Here is a 16826-nt window from a genome sequence, read left to right as displayed (position 1 = left end):
CACGGCAATTGCTGCGAAAGGCAGAAAAACGGTTACGTGTTAGGTCACACGGAGGTTCCCATATGGCAAGGAAGAATCCTTGTCGAAGCAAGACGTGGACAGTGCTCAACTGAGGCTTCCCTTTCTCGGTAGATTCATAATCCGAATAATCCTAAATATAATCCCAACAGGCGGTACTCTGTGAGAAAACCAGTTTTTTTTTTCCTGAAAGCACCTGCATCTAGAAAGGATCCCAAGCCGCTCCGTTACCACAACCAAAACAGTGCTTACGCAGCATTTTCCGTCTCGAAACCGCGAGACTCTAGGGCGGGGCGCGAAGATAAATAAAATAGTACTCACGAGTTATGCTCTGCCTTCGTCGTGCAGCGCTTCGTGAAGGAAAGCGCGATGAGTTCCGCGCCCACAACCGACTCAGAAGAAGAGGGAACAGTTATTACTGTGTGGTTTTGCGTGCTTTACAAACGAAATGCTCGAACGTTGCCGCGGCTGCAACATCGACTAACCGCGTAAAGCGCATTATAACGTTGTGTTGACCCAGTTTCGAGACCTGAATCGGCAACAGAACTAGTATACACACAGCATGCTCAATATGAGCTTTTGTTGTGTTTTCGAGCGGACATTGGCCATCCGTACGGAGCTACTCGCACACAGAAAACGATAAATATTCACGAGGATGATGCATAATTTCATTACTCTCATCAATAGCTAGAAGAGGAACTTGTTTATGCTTTTGTTTATCCTCATATAAACCATCTGTATAGTTAAAAAGCCCAAAAAAAAAAACACTGCGTCAAAATCTTAACGAGAGCTTTGGCGGGTTTTTTCTTTAGAGATAAAAAACAGCAGTTTCTATGTAGCCTTCTTGTAGCTGTTCTTACTCCTCTCACAGAAAATTAAAGATCTTCATGCGAGATCTGTCCATCCCAGTTTAACTTACTTTCTTTAATTCTGGATGGAATGCTTGCGGGTCCAGTGAGGTGATCAGCAACGTTTTCGTGAAAATCAAGAACTAATTAATAAAAATTTGCTTGCAAAGTTCTTCCAGAGCAAGAGAATAAATGATGAGAGCATCCCTGACGCCTTTTAATTGCTCTTAGATCATAGATCTCAGTTCGAAATCACAGAAAGGGCTATTCTCACAAACTTGGAAACCCTCTTCAAATTTTTAGTTACTTCTTTTTTCAGTTGGGCTTGGTTGATAGAAGTAAATAGAGGGAATATTTTGAGGAAAATTAATACAAATTTAGTCTCCTTGAATTTACCAAAGCGCTAAGAGGAATTCCAAGATTCGACATTAGTTACGACGCCTACGTTCTTGTTCCAAAAGTAAAAACCTATCCATTAAAATTAAAAAACGTCTTACGAGAGCGATTCTTAATTTTGAAAAATTCAAGATAAAAATAGTGAGCCTGCGAGAATTCTAGGATATAAAATGACTTCATCTAAGCTATCCAACCATGAAAACGGTTCTCGAAATATGCGAAACAAAGTGCTCTCCAGGGGATTACTGATCGTTTCAATGTCCACTGGAAAAACAACGAAAACTTCGCCTCATGCCGAATCCTCAAAACTCATTCTCTCACAGAAATCATCAGATGTCATTGGTTTTTTTTTTTAGCAGGCATCTGTGGGATTAATCCGTAAAAACATTGCATTACATCACGACAAAACATTACGTGAAAACAGTACATTCTGGACAGCGGAGATGCTAAAATTGCTCAACAACGTTGGCGGTGCTCAGAATAGAAGACAAATAAAACAGGATGTGATGCTCCTCGGAAGCCCTGCGCAAAGTTTCCGCTATTTTTGGCGTCCGCACATAATAGGATTCCAGATCTCGAAACGAAAAAAAACTCAGCGAGCACCATCAACGCGCGGTAGGTAAACGAATGGGAACAATGATGATCCGAGTTTGGTTGGAGACCTTGTCAGAGGGGTTTGTGAACTTTTCTAATCATATTAAGATATTTAGAATAGCTGAGAGGAGAGCTTTAACATAGTTGTGCCCACCACGACTCTTCATAGGTAAAAATACTACGAAAATTCCAGTAAAAATGGCCCGTTTTGTCACAAAATCAGAACTGACTGCAGTACAACCTGCTCAGAATCCCTGCTGGCAAGATCGTCAGCAGTTCACCGCTACAATCACGGATTACTGTCCCGAAAAAATTCTAGTAAGCGCAGCTAAGAGGAGGTCCTAGGAGGTGAGAGGCGAGCGCAGCACGTAACAACGGGTGTTGACTGATGAGGAAAGCGCTAGTGCGGTAAACGAACTGTTGAGAATAGGGAGACAAACTGACCACAACCGCCGCCCTCGGGTATTGTCCGGTCGACACAACGTCCAGTTCATCCATGCAGAAAAGAGGCTGTGGCTATTTTCGTCACCGTAAGCAAACAACGGAACGTTTGCGGTGCGGCGGCGAATCGTAGCGTAAATCTCTGCACTGTGCCTCCGGGCGCCTTGCGAAACAAAAATAGACATAAGCGGTCTCTGTGCTCGACTGCGAGAGGACCAAACATTCAAACGGACGCCTCCGTTTCACTCAGTTGGTGGATTTTGCGAGGAAAACTCGGCCAACAAAGAAATTGAGGAGGGGGGAGGGACCATCTCATGAATTACTTTCTTGCGTCATCCGGAATAGCACTCCAGACAGCACGAAAGCGTCTGGTTCTCCTTTTCTAAACAAAGGTTTTGCCAGCAACAAAATGAGTCATCGCTGGACAAACGGTCGGCAAAATGATGTGGTTAGGAACTGGAAATCAGAGAGTGGACTTTGGAAATGGACCAGCACATCCCAGCACTTGTTCGAAAAAAACAACTTGCTTGCAAGAATTCTCCTACAGAAGTTTCCAGTTCTGAGCGAAAGCCGGAAAATATGTAAGCAAATGAATACACACTAGAATACTGTGGTCTAATCCGTTTCGTCCCGATTCAACACTACATCCTGAAGTCTTTTCTTCTGCCAGAAATCTTTGGACAACTCCTTCAAAAAGAAACACCAAGCAACAGATGTATATGATTGACAGGAATATTTCTGGAAAACAAAAAAAAATTCCAGAAGTTACGACTAATAGGACATCGAGACCTGGTATGTATCTTTGCTGTATCTGCAATATTAGACTGATGCAGGAATCTTTGATCAAATTTTTTACTGCGAAATGTTTTTTTAACAATTAAATAAATAATTGGTAGCATTCCTAAATAATTTGGTATGGAAGTAACAGCAAGTAATAGTAGCTGCGAACATCAAATTCGAATTTGTCTCCTTTTTCAAGAAGAAAGGAAATTTTCGTCTTGTTTTTTTTAATAAAAACATTCATTCATAAACCCCGACTGTATACCTGAAATCTGTTGGCACAAAAGTAAACTGTTTTCACACATTATTATGCAATTCCTAAGCTAACTCTGCATGAAAAATCATCAATAATGTTCGTAATTACCTGATATTTCCACGATATTCGAAGAGAAAAGCACTGCAGATCATTTTGCAGCCTTTCTCACTTTTTTTCTTTTCACAATATAAAATGAACTTATGCACTGAGTAAATGACTGCACTTATAAGGATCTTTTTGTAAAAACTCCAAATGATTTCTTCATAATCAAGCATTCTTTGAACAACTGTGAAAAATTTCAGTGAAACATAAAATATGTGCGAAAGCCTGAAAATTAGTGAAGCCATTACGAAGAAGTCTAGCTCAAGAAGCAAAAATCCTAGTATATTAGCCAAAGAAAAGCCCAGGCACCGCCTCTTCTGCGAGATAATCCACGAAATGTTGCGGAGACCACCTTAATATGGCTGTTGAAGAGCGAAAGGAGTGAAGGTTGCGAAAAAAGAACGTCGAGACCGGGCGAAAATTAGCGGATCATGATGAGAGAGCGCGGCGAGCGCGGAGGCGTACGGTACGGACCCACAATGGATTGTGGATGAGCTGCGCGAAAAATGTGTACACCGCTGGAGGACGCAGAACACGGGCGGCTATCAAGTTCACGACCGAGTGACCCGAGTTGCATCCCTTTCATTCCTGAATCCGGGACGACAGTCGACGACCAGCGCGGTCAGACGAAGCCATTGCCATTGGGGTGGTGAGAACAGTGCTAGAGGTAAGATCAGGAGAAACCGAACGGTGTAGAGGAGAGATCCAGAAGAATAATAAGGGTACAAACATACAAGTTTATGTGAATTTTTAATGCTCAGAAATTCTTAATCTATGGACAAAAACGCCTACGAAGTTGATTTTGGATGATTTTTCTGTACTCGTCTGCAAATCTGCAACAAAAAGCACTCTGGTCCCAGAGGTGAAAAGAGAAAAGATGGAATTGGAACAGTACGATCAAAATTGGAAAAAAGAAGAAGAATCAACAAAACGGAAGTTCTGTGGGATTTTCTAGAAGATCAGTTTTTGACACAAAACAACGATGTTCAAACATCAAACAAAAATTTGAGATTCTGGATGCTGGATCCTACGGATACTGATCGACTCTAAAACATTTCGAGAAATAAGTAAGTGGATTTTTTCCACAATACATACTGCGCATTTTCCTTTTTTTGTTCTCGAAAGGAATTTCAGTGTACGAAAAATCTGTTAGGTAGGCGTCTTTGTCTATCCCCGTAGAGCTCACACAAACTCCATGTAACTCGAACTGGATTTCTGCTAGACCAAGCAGAGAGACCTCAAATAAGGTCCCAATTTTTAGGCGAGATTATCTTTTTGGAAAGTAATTTGAACATTGAGTGCAGTAAAAATTTCATCAAATTTTATCGAACGGCAGGCTGCTCATTCTTGTGATTCAGAAAAAAAACAATTTTTTCAAACTCACTGCACCTTCATATTCATATTCATTCATATTCACTAAGGTTGAGGAATAGTTAAACGAAGAAAAATGGTAGGATAATCAATAAAGGAACTTAATTCTTGTAACAGTAATTTGAGTCTCACTTGTGTCTTTTATATATTACGAAATAATAGAATAAATTAACCTGAACAAACAAAAATTGGGAGGATCATTTCTAAAGCCACTACTACATAAATTTCCATAGACATGACAAAGGGAATCTAAATGGAAAAGAAAATTTTAAAAAGCTACATAGAAGCACAAAAGCAGGAAAAATGTTGAGAAGTGAAGACACTGACCGTTCTGAATCACTTAAAAATAGTAAAGCAAGAAAAACAACAACAAATGGAGGAACGCATGAGCTTTTTCTAGTGGAAAATTTGAAGAAAAAATACGATTTCTTTTTATCCTTACAATTGCATCGCGCGTGAAATGAATGGAACGATTATTTGCTGGGAAAAAACCTGGAGAGAAGGACAAGAATTTGCGTAAACTTTAACCATTCCAAATAATTCATCATAATATAATATAAATGATGGTAAATTCTAATCCAATAATCTAAACTCTGATTCTTTGACTAGTAATAATTTTTGTGATAATTAATTAGACTGTAACATTCTATGTGAAATAATCAAGCATATATAGCTACAGTATCGATAATGTGGTCGTTAAACGTAGAGAGAAATGCCCAGAATACTTCAATCTTGAATAGCAGCTCGATAAAGTGCGACCACGGGAGAAAAAGATAATCTGCGGATGATGACGTTAACGAGTAGTATATGATGAGAGTAAGTCATCAAAGAGGTAGCGACGCACAACATCGCTACCTCTATGACAACGCCCGCCAAAACGAGAGAGTGTGCTAAATGGCTAGTATGAACACAGTGTGACCTGTCCTTGAACTGTATCCTCAACGTCGTAGGAGGAGGAGGAGCGGTGGCGGCGGCGAAGGCGATGGCGACGGCTGCGGCATGGGGCAGATGCGGGCGGGAGACAAAGAAGCATCCCGAAACACTTCACGCACCTCATAAGGACGAATTGGTGCGTTGATGCGAAGCACGTGTCGCTGTCGCCGCCAACCGTATGAAGCACATACACACAATTGGTTTTCTGCAATGAAGTGGACTGGTTTCTTTCGTGTCGCTCGCCTTTGCTTTGGCGCGTTTCGGCTTTGTTTCGAGAGCGAGCAACTTGTGGTCCCGGAACCATCTGCGCGGATCACTAACAATAATTTGGGCTCTAAGGTCAACAACATCGACGATGTCTGCTCCTGATCCTCAATGCTCATCCACTCTGAACAGTTTAATACCTCGAGATTCTTACGTCCGGTCTGAGTACAACTAGTAGATCATATCATCTACTTAGAGAGGGTTTAGTTAATTAAATTGAGGATGAGTGGATACGGTATGACAGATCGCATGTGAAACGAGCGCTGGCTCCCTATGAGTTGAACGATACGCTGGGTTTTTTTTGGGAAAAAAGTGGTATTCTAATTCCAGTTTTCTTAAGCATATTTTTCCACTAATCGCATCAACATCGTATATTTAGTTCTGGAGCCAAAATTTTCGGTGGATCATCCATATTCTTCAAAGTTGAAGGGAAAAAAGGGATCAACTTATCGTAAATGAAGGACTATCCTTTTCTATCACTCTGATCATATTCCTCGAATCAGTCGTGGATTTTTTCGAGGAATTATCCCTTTTTAAGAAGTTTAAAAAAGTGCAGAAATATCGGTAGCGAACAGAGAACAAAAACAAGTTCGCAAAAAAATTACCATGAATGTCAAGACATTGATCTTTTGATTGCAACTTAGTATTACGATGTGGTTCTTGGACAAAAACCGGCGAATTAGGCATCGTTTCGATTTTTGTTCACTTTTTTCATATTTTACATATGTTCATGAACGAACAAAGCCTTTTTAGGTCATACATACATATTTCCTTCTCCTCACGCTTTCCTAAGGTTTTCATTTTTATTTTCTGTTTTTTTTTTCTCAGCCACGAACACATTTTTTCAGTTGCTCATCTCTACATGCATGACCTTGTGAAAAAAAAACAGAGCGGACACCTTCACGAACCACTTGCGGTTTTTTTTCTCAAATTCAGAAGTGTCTCAGACATAGAGCACTTCAGTGAATTTCATGCTGTTTTTCCGCACTTCTTCTAGGCTACGCTCCAAAGTACTAACCTACCAAAAAAACAAGTTGTTTATGTAGGTAGCGCATGATTGACTTGATACATCGTAAACATACACACATAACTCTCCATAATTGCTTTCCTGCTGCTATCTCTCTTTCTGTTGGGACACTTTCATTTTCTATAAGCAACTTTCAGGGATAAACAAAAGAAAATCTCAAAATAACCATCTTCACAAAACCATGAAAACAACAAAACGTTGGATGATTTGGATACTGCTGAACAACCTATAGGTTGTCGGTAGGTGGGTTCACGCCTATTAAATGACGGATCTCCCGGATCGGACCCAAGTCGGTCGGTGCGGATGCGATCGGAGATCCCTCACCGCCCAGTTGCTTGATATTAACAAAGCTGGATGAGACGGGGAAAGGAAAAAGAAACCAAAATCAAGGATGAACGAAAACCTTCCAAAAAAAGGCGTTCACTAATTTAAAAAAACCGTTAATGAAGCTTAAAGGTTTGTTAATGAATTAGAATGACAATCGAACTCTTAGGAAGTTCTCCTTAGAAAAAAGTTAGGAAAAGAGAGAAAAGGGTCAGATTTGTTGTACATTCGTACTGTAATTCCATAAAGAGAGAATAAAACTGAAATGCATGTTGTTGAAACATCTCTTGGAAGAAAAAAGAAGGTAGCACTTGAATGCAGTAAGTTTGGTTCAAAGAAAAAAGGGAGTCCTATGTTCTTAATCATTTATCTTACCATCACAACCATCTCATATTTTATGGGTTCCAGCTGATCGATTGAAATAATTTGACCTGTTAAGGAGAAGTCATCGATGTTGGCTACAAGTGACGTGAAAAAAGTTATTTTCTTCAGTAGAGGAATCTGGACCTCGATACGAAAATGACAGCAGTGAAAGTTGTAAATGAGAAAGTTCACCACATTCCAATAGTCAGATAAACTCCTCCAGGAATTTTCCCAAGGGATGGGATAAACAATAACGCGGAGGGATTATCCTTCCCGAATGATTTTAGTAGGACTTTTGAGGGATCCTCAGGATGGAGACGATGAGAAGTTCTTTGTATGAAAGAGAAGCAGTTGAAGGAAAAACCAGCACGTGTTTGGAGCGTGACCTGATGGGATAATGAAGGAAACGAGTAGTGAGTGAGTGAGTGAGGTGAAAGTGTGTAGTTGACCTGACACCTGCCGTAAACAACGAAGGCAAACAGCGCATATTGGGGCGGCAGCAGCATCGGTGACAGACGGCACCACACCTGCCCTGACGCTGCCACCAGCCGAAAACAACCATGCAAGGTCTTCCACAGGCAAACACACGAAGATGTTGCGAAGGTACAGGAGAATCCGTCATGATCGGCGAGGAACACCAACTGAAAATTATTCGAATTTCACCACACTAAGACGCATTGTCGACCTCGCGACGGGCCGATGCAGCGACGGGTGTGAACTGACCCTTAAACCTAAATTGATTCTTCGCACAGAAGAAAGAGAGATCCATCCTCAAATTGGGCCCGTTCATTTCGCCACACAACCGACGGCCAAATTATCGTTCCTTCCTACTTGATATGTCCTTGCAGAAACGCATTAATCACTGAATTGTCGTAGTTCAGACGTGCTGATCCTCGTCCTGTCATTTTCTCAGCCGAAGCGAATTTTCCCTAATGAGCCGCGAGGTCCTTTATGGAAAAGAGGCGCTGGCCACGTCTGAAGGACTTATTGAGCTAATTTTAGCAGGTCAAGGGATCTCAAGGATAAGATAAGCAATAACCGAAAATAGGAATGGTCGACAAATGGTTGAGAAAAGTTCGCTTAAAACTAGACTCTTCAATTCTACTTACATTAACATTACTTACTCTTTCTGGGTTTCAAATCCTCAAAAAATCAATTCATGAAGAATCATCTGACAACATAAGATCCACTACAAAACTAAACAGTTATAAATCTAAACATGCTATTGATAATGGAACGAAGTGTAAGGAATCCGAGCACTACGGAAAGCGATGTACGCAATAGGATTATAAATATAAGGAGCGAAAAAAAGAGAATAGGAAATAAAGGAGTTTCAGAAAGAAATAAAGTCTTAAAAAAAGGAGTTCTCCTCAATTACATTCAAGACAGAGAATCCTGAAAAAAATATTAAGAAAATATACGAACTTTTACATACATATAATTCGAACGGTGAAACGAATTTGCACAACTTAGATAAATTTGCAATTTGTTTTTTTTTTCGCCGCTTTGTTATAGTTTCCTTCAACTATGTCCATCGTGTACGCCACAGTTCTGTTAGCTTTTAGCATAGAATAGTTACAGGTTGTTCCTCTTTCTTTTAGTTTTTTTTCTTTGATGATCTGGTGTAGACTACTTTCAGTTGCGTCCAGCAATACTCAATAAAATTGGTAAGTGTAGGAGTGAACAAAAATCAGCACCAGATAGTAAATACTCTGCTTTTCCACTTTTTAACCATTTCTAGAGATCCGGTGCAATATAATGTTACTCGCTCGTACTTTTATTTATTTATTTGGTTATTTACTTTTCTTCACCGCTTTTTATAGCTTCCTCCAACTGTTTACACAATTTTTTCTTCATTTATTCACTTTTTTGTCTATTTATCTTGCAATTATTTATCGAAGGTGCGCCAACATGTCACGAGAAAGAAATTGTCCCAACTAATATAACTATAACAAATAATATATAAAAGCTAAAGAAAATGCGAAAGACTCCAGCAAACATGGACTAAAACAAAATAAAGAAGTAAAATGTTAAAGTTCAAAGACTACAAATGTCCCGATAAAATTTTACTGGAAATTTTCTACGGAACTTTTTACTTATTCCACTTCATCATGTGTACACGTGTACCCTCATCTTTCAACATACTAAAACAGATCATAAAATGGAGAACGGTCTTGAAAATTTCTACTCCTTATTCCCAGATGGCAAAAAATTTGCAAACGTTTTTTCTTCCAAAGGTGAGCGTTACGTCATCTTGAAAATGAAAGAGAAAAGAACAGAAGAAAGCTTTACGGAGAATGTTTCTTTCGTTTTTCAGATCTTTTTCCGTTCCGTAAAGGAAAAGTTTGCTGCCCGCCTGAAATACAATCACTATCTTGCCAAAATAATCAATGATCAATTGGTCTATCAAAACTATTCGCTAAAATTCACAACGGACGAGACCCGACTTGAACGCCACAATTTTTTGAGCATTTACCACGGATTCGCTCCTGCATTCATTTCTCGTCTCGTAGAAGTGAAAACTAATACCTGGTGAACTTGGCGCCGAACAATTGATTTCACTCATATGGTGACGGGAAACCCGGTTCGGGAAGCGATAGAATGGCGCGGCACGAGGTGAATAGATGAAATCTGGGTGCGATTCTGACTACAAAGGAATGAAAAGAAAGATCATCGTTCGGTGAAAGTCGCACCCAACACCCGTTGGCGAAAGGGAAACCGAACGACGAACGAAGGTGAAAACGACGGCATGCACACGACGCAATCACTCTTTCATCTCCGCCAATGCACAATGCAACGGATTCGCGGACGGCGATGAATTACGCGCTTCGTACGAATATTTCTGCAAATCGAGAGCGAAAGACCATGAACGGATTTGCATGCGCAGATTTTAGACAAGCTACGAGGGATCCGTGGTCGCTGGAGAAGACTGCGTGGTGAGTTCCTGAAGCAGAGGAATTTTCATTCCAAGGGGAAACAGCTGAGAAGAAACAGGCCTTAAAAGAGGCATGCAGTCATTATCCAGTTCTGCAATATTATTACCCCTCAGTAGTTAATTCAAAAAGAAAGGATATCATGTCATGATCCTTAAATTTTCGTACATACAAACGGAAACGTTGCTTACGTCGCGAAGTGCTTCTATTGGCTGATTTCAGCTCCAGGGCCTTTTAGAGCAAAAAATGGAACCACACAAAACCAATAATACTTTTTATCATTCTACTCATTTTTATTTATCGTGGTAATTTATTACGTTACTTTCTAATTACATCTCTTAATGTTATTAAGTTATTATTACTGCTATTATTATCATTGTTATTATGTTATTGTTAATGTTCACTTATTCATATTTAAATATATATGCATTTTTTCGTGGCCTTATGTCCTTATATAACTCAAAGCGACGCCGATATGTATTTCTATCAGAAAAAAATAGTAACGATCATAAGTTTCATACCGTAATTTTTTTTTACAGAGTCAGGCGTTATTCAAATTCAGCGCAAACTGACACTATAATTTGTTTAATCACCATTTCAAAAACCAGCTCGTAGCCATGAAAAGCTGGTCGTATTTTCCCAATAAAACCAAATAAGCCGCGTAGTAATGAAATCCCGTGCACCATTGGATGCTCTCAATCAAAGTAAATGAACCGTTTCGTTGAGTGATATTGCTAGTGGCTCCTGAACAGAAAATGGTGTACCACTTTGAAATGAACAGTGCGCATAATGCACAGCTGTTCACCAACGTTTTTGTGGAAATAACGTGAATATGTAGTACAGTATAGAATAATATATTATTATGTAGAACATTTTGCGCAAACATGGATCCTTATGTAGGAAAAGATCTACGCGTCAATTCTGTCAACTGTCCCATGCGGGTCCCACACGTTCATATTGCTTTGATTAAGATACAAAGTAGTCATCTTTAAGTGTTCCTCATCTTCTGCTCCAGAACAAACACTATCCCTACAATTCAGTGAAATGAATAAGGAGCAAAATCCAGCTAATTTACTGCTAAGTTCAAAAAAATGTTTCAACCTCTATTTTTCTGTAGATTTCTTTTTTCGTACAGAAAAGAACATGTACAGTTGCCTTAATTAAAAAAAGGACAATTATGTAAATCAATGCGGAGGGAATAGCTATCAGAAAAAAACAACTAAGAGAAAGACCTTTGCAGATTTTATGAAATAGTCCCATCGATCTGTGGTTATTTTGATTGCACTAAATGTCATATATCCACAAGGTAACTCTGTAGAAGAAAAATTCTTGGAATTTTTCGAGACATTTCAATAAATACATTTTCAATTCTCCGTGTTCTCGCTTGCTCATTGTGCTGCTTCCCGAACATTTTTCATGAACATTTCGAACACACGGAACTATCTCCTGTATAGTTGCTTCTTATTTGAATGATAGTAAGTATCATAGGTCCTCAGGAAGGAATTTTCTTGAAAAAATGCCAAAAATTCGAACTTGATGTCACGTTTCAGCCAGACATAGCTTCCCAGCAGTCAAACAACGAAATAGCGTAAAGTAAATGGATTACGAATACGTGAACCGGGAATAGATTTCTAGGAACACTTTGTTTATCGTGAAAATACGAAGAGCAAATAAAAAACAAATAATACTTGCGGTTTGTTACAGCATGCGATTTGACAAATTGTTTGCTTTCTCGTGTATATTTACACAGGCCGTTTCACACAAAATTAGCATGGTTGGTCTAATTTCGCACTTCTCACTTGTCTTTTTCAACAAACTGTAAAGATTTCACTACATTATTTTTAGGAGATTCTCATGAAAGAATAAATGATAAAAAAAATGAAACTAAGAATATAAACTAACCTTATGGTAGTCTACATTAGTCTATAGGAGAACTCTATGCTATTACACTATAGTAGATTTACTGTAGAAGAAAACGAATACTTCTTACTTTGTAAACATGCCCCAAACAACAATACAAACAAACAACATAAAGGCTGACAAACAAACACCGAACACCATGATGTGAGGATGGATTTAAGAAGAAAAAGTCCAGCCAAAACCACATTTGGTATTATCGGTGATAACCATGCACCCTTTAGAAACACATCTCAAATAGCAAAGTAAACAAATTAGTGAGAAAATTATTATCAGGTGAAAATCCCAAAAAATCAAAATTATTTCAGATGCCAGCTGAATGATTTATTTAAGAAATTCGGAAGAACAACCATATAATTCGAGTTTTTAGCTCTATTGGGATCAATTGTGTGAATCTGTGGATGTGAAAGTAAGAAGGATAAAAGACAAGAAAGTCAAGAAAGAAAGAAAGAAGATAAAAGAACGAATCAAGAGGAGGTCAGAACTTCACATTAATGTGCGGAATCCAAGAATGAGAAAGCCTAGATAGGCTTACATCACAGCAGTAAACTATTTTCTTCAGTTTTCAAAAAAAAAATCAAAATTATTCAATAGACTAATGTGGGAGAAGACTCAAGAATGAAGATTTCAACAGAAATTGCTTAGAAATAAAGTCTTCTAGAGATTCACGTGAAATTACAGAAATGTGTTTCGTGGATCTGCACCAGTAATCCGAGTCCTCTAACCCTTGTTGACCTCAAACACATCGCAAGAACCCATTAAAACCATAGATTGGACGGAAGAGCTACTGCTGCGTGCGGGTGCCATAATAGAGGGCATGTCCTCAGGGTGACTGACCGATGGGCTGTGTATGTCGGCGATAGTCACCAACAACGTGACCTTGTAAACAACGAGCCAATCGCGTAAACAATCCTCAGACTCATTTGCATAGGGCACAAGCCCGCACGCTCCTCCCACATGTGTTGATGGCAGCTTTCTGGAGGTCGCCTTTACATCTCTCCAATGGCAAGGATCATTACAGCACAGACAGTAAAATCAAACGAAGATTATTTGGAATCCAAAGAGGTCCTAAGAGGATCGAAACAACGAACTCAGGCGATAGATAGCTCCCGAAAAGCGAAGACTCTTTGATACCCTATCGAAACTCTACAAAATACGAACTCAACGACACGGAATATGATTACAATGTGACCTGATGCGCTTAGCGCCGTAATCGTAAACTCTTGCGCAATCCATCCGTCGACGCTACCACCACCCACCTATTCTCCAGTGTCGAACAAGTTCAGCGACGAACTTACGTAAATTTCACATTTGAGTTCGATAAATAAAAAAGTGACGGGTTATTTGTAAGCGGTCAATGCTAAAATCACATTATTTAGTCTTATTAAGCTTATTTAGTTTAGTAGCTACAAATGCTACCCGTTATGCTTGGCTCGTCATCTGATGGGAACTGAAAGTTTTGTTTTTCCTCTCACACGGAAGTGGAAAGTTGCCAGCTTCTGCGGTATGCGGAGAGTTTACTTGCATAAATACCATATAATTAATAAGACGACGGATCACAGATCTCAAGTGCAGAAGGGCGAATTTTAGCACACCACCGCATGACACTATACATCTCGCGGGCGGACCGCAGGCCACCGAAACTAGTCGAATCTTTTAGTTTTGATTTGTGATTCCGCTTTGATGCTCTGAGCACACTGTTCCCGTCGCTTCTCAGGCCATTCGTCTTTCTATTACATACTGCAAAGTAAAAATATTCTTCCAGGGTTTTGGTGGGATTTTTCAATTTTTTTCTGCACTCGTAACATGATGGATTAATTTGCCTACGAAGTACGTTGTCAGCTATCTTCATGCTTCATAGAACAGCGACCCACGCCGGCACAAGCCCCCCTTCTTACGTAGCATGAAGATATGGTTGGGTCAAAACGAAATAAAGCGCAGACAGTTGCGTAAGCGGCTGCGCTCGAACTGGAGCGAAGCGGTTGGGATCGTGTAAGGATCCTCTCTACCGCCACCCATCCCTGCAGTTCGCGTTGTTCGTTTTGTCGTTTTGACCCGTTTATAACTACCATCGTTGCAGATATGATGGTTATCGAGAATCTACGTTCGAATTAGAGTAATGCATCACCGAGAGATGAAGATTTACTTGTGATCAGTCCATTTGCCCTAGTCTTTACCCTAGACTCGTCGGTCATACTTTGTCAGCGTTTTTCTCGTCATACCTTGTTCAGTTCGCGTTGTTCGTTTTGTTCGTCATACCTTGGCTTTGAACTTTCCAGGCTCTCACGAAGGCGATAACGCCGAAACGTTAGCCGTTGGCTAATGAAGACGATCAATAACAATCTTGGCTACAGTTCAAGGAAATCAATTAAAAATTACGTTTCAACATGCCGAGATTCAAAGACAATCGAACATGGGCAATACCTTGTTCATGTTCAACCGATTTCAACTCCTAGTACTTTTTCTTAAGATCATAAAAGATCATTAATCGCTAAGAGATCATAACAGGAATAGGTTGGTTAGTTTACCTGGGTTCACACGCAAGGGTGAAGGTATGATAGGTATGCTTTTGTAGTATCAGGTGTGGCGCTGTCTCCAAGAGGTTTCGCTGTCTGCACGATCGATCGGAGGTTCGAATCCGCCCTGGTGCTCAAGCTTTTCATCCCCCCGGGGTCGATAAATTGGTACCAGACCTCTCTGGGAGGACAAAGAGACTGACTTGACACGTCGGCTACAGGCCACTTACACGTTCGTAAACCTCAAACGATTCTGAATTGAAGTGAGCATGGTGGCGCATCCCAAACGGATTGATTAACTCCATGCACTTTATCCTTTATCATTGTCAGGTTGTTCCCTTGACAAAAGTGTTTGGTTAGGCAGGTGACATCAAAATTTCCTAACAGCTCAGGTACTGGCCAACTGCAGGGAAACAAGAGAGGAAGAAAGTGTTAGGGAATAGCACTACACTTGTATTATCCTAAATGCTTCTGCAGAAGGAAAGACTCATCTAAGGATTGAAGTAAAAAAGTGGAAATTGTGTGGCGTACCTTCGTCGGCTGCGCAAAGTGAACTTCCCGGAAGAAGATCATTAATCACCAAATCTCCAAAGTTTCAGATCTTCACAGTGTTGATCCAGATAGTGATATACAATGGTACTTTTGAGGTTTCCATTTAAACTGTTGGGAATTCTGCTGTTTTTTAGGCTCCAGCCAACGCAATATTGCACCATCAATGAAACCTTGAGAGTGGACTGTGGAAATCTACCACCTCGAGATGGAATGTGAACCGCCGTAAGTTCGATGTGCATTGTTGCATGCGTGGTACCTTCTCCACAATCCCACTAATTCCAGAGAAGAACTGGAGCGGATAGCGTGCAATAAACGTCCTTCTTAAACTCCGTTAATCTGTACATGCTCCTCTCACCAAAGGAAACTTTCGAAGTGGAACATTCAATGATCACGTAAAAATACTTGCTGATTACATCGGGATTGCAATCGGTGCTATCTTCTGGTAAGGAGGGAATGAGGTAGAAAATTTTTGTCATTTGTAGTCGCTCACGGATTTACATTATGTCTGCACACTATATACAGACTGAAGTGCATTTAAAGGTGAGAATATCAGTTTCTAATGCAATGCGCAACCTTTGCGCCCGTCCACTCCTGCGATTCGTCCGAATGGATTTTGCAGGCGGGGCGGGGCGCAGCGCAAAAGGCAATGAACAGCGTTCCGGAGTCGTTCGTTTACGCTGATACAGGGAGAGATTAAAGGAATCACCCTCTTTTCCGCAATCTACGACCCTCTATAGGCATTACCCGCATGAATCCCGTACCACCCCAGATTTGCGGAGTGATGCCTTTACATGTACATACTTCATACTATGGTCGTGTTTGATTAATTTTGTTGAAAGAGACGTTAGTGACTATGAGTATTACTTCAAACGTCACATTCCTGTAGCTGGTTGAACTATTTCTGATGCATTTCGTTCACATGCTTCTCGAAAATAAAAAAAAAGATTTCTTTCTCCCTAGCTGCGAGTTTTTTTTTATGAAAAAAGATTGTAAGCGAATTCATTGAACGATTAATTATAATATTATACAGGAGTTCGGCAGCGAAGGTTTTCTCATCACCTCAAAGGTTTCCATCTCAAAGTTGGGGTCCTATCAAAGACAGTTGCTTCCGTTTAAGGAGCACCGCCCTATCTGTTCAACTTTTTCCCTATTGTAAGCCGAGTTCATGTTGAAAAACGTTCCACAATCACA

General features: G+C 40.1%; 1 protein-coding gene across 1 annotated transcript; it reads right to left on the bottom strand.

The window, feature by feature from the left end:
• Positions 1–5744: 5744 nt before the first annotated feature.
• Positions 5745–6122, bottom strand: RB195_017673 (uncharacterized protein; the record flags this gene model as incomplete). The annotated part of the gene is made up of 1 exon (XM_064184767.1): positions 5745–6122. The coding sequence occupies one exon, from the start codon at positions 6120–6122 to the stop codon at positions 5745–5747; it is 378 nt and encodes a 125-aa protein (XP_064040648.1).
• Between the last annotated feature and the right edge of the window lie 10704 nt (positions 6123–16826).

The sequence above is a fragment of the Necator americanus genome, chromosome II (genome assembly GCF_031761385.1).
Source record: "Necator americanus strain Aroian chromosome II, whole genome shotgun sequence".
NCBI lineage: Eukaryota > Metazoa > Nematoda > Chromadorea > Rhabditida > Ancylostomatidae > Necator > Necator americanus.
Note: the sequence above shows the minus strand (reverse complement) of the source record. Positions and strands in the feature narration are given on the sequence as shown.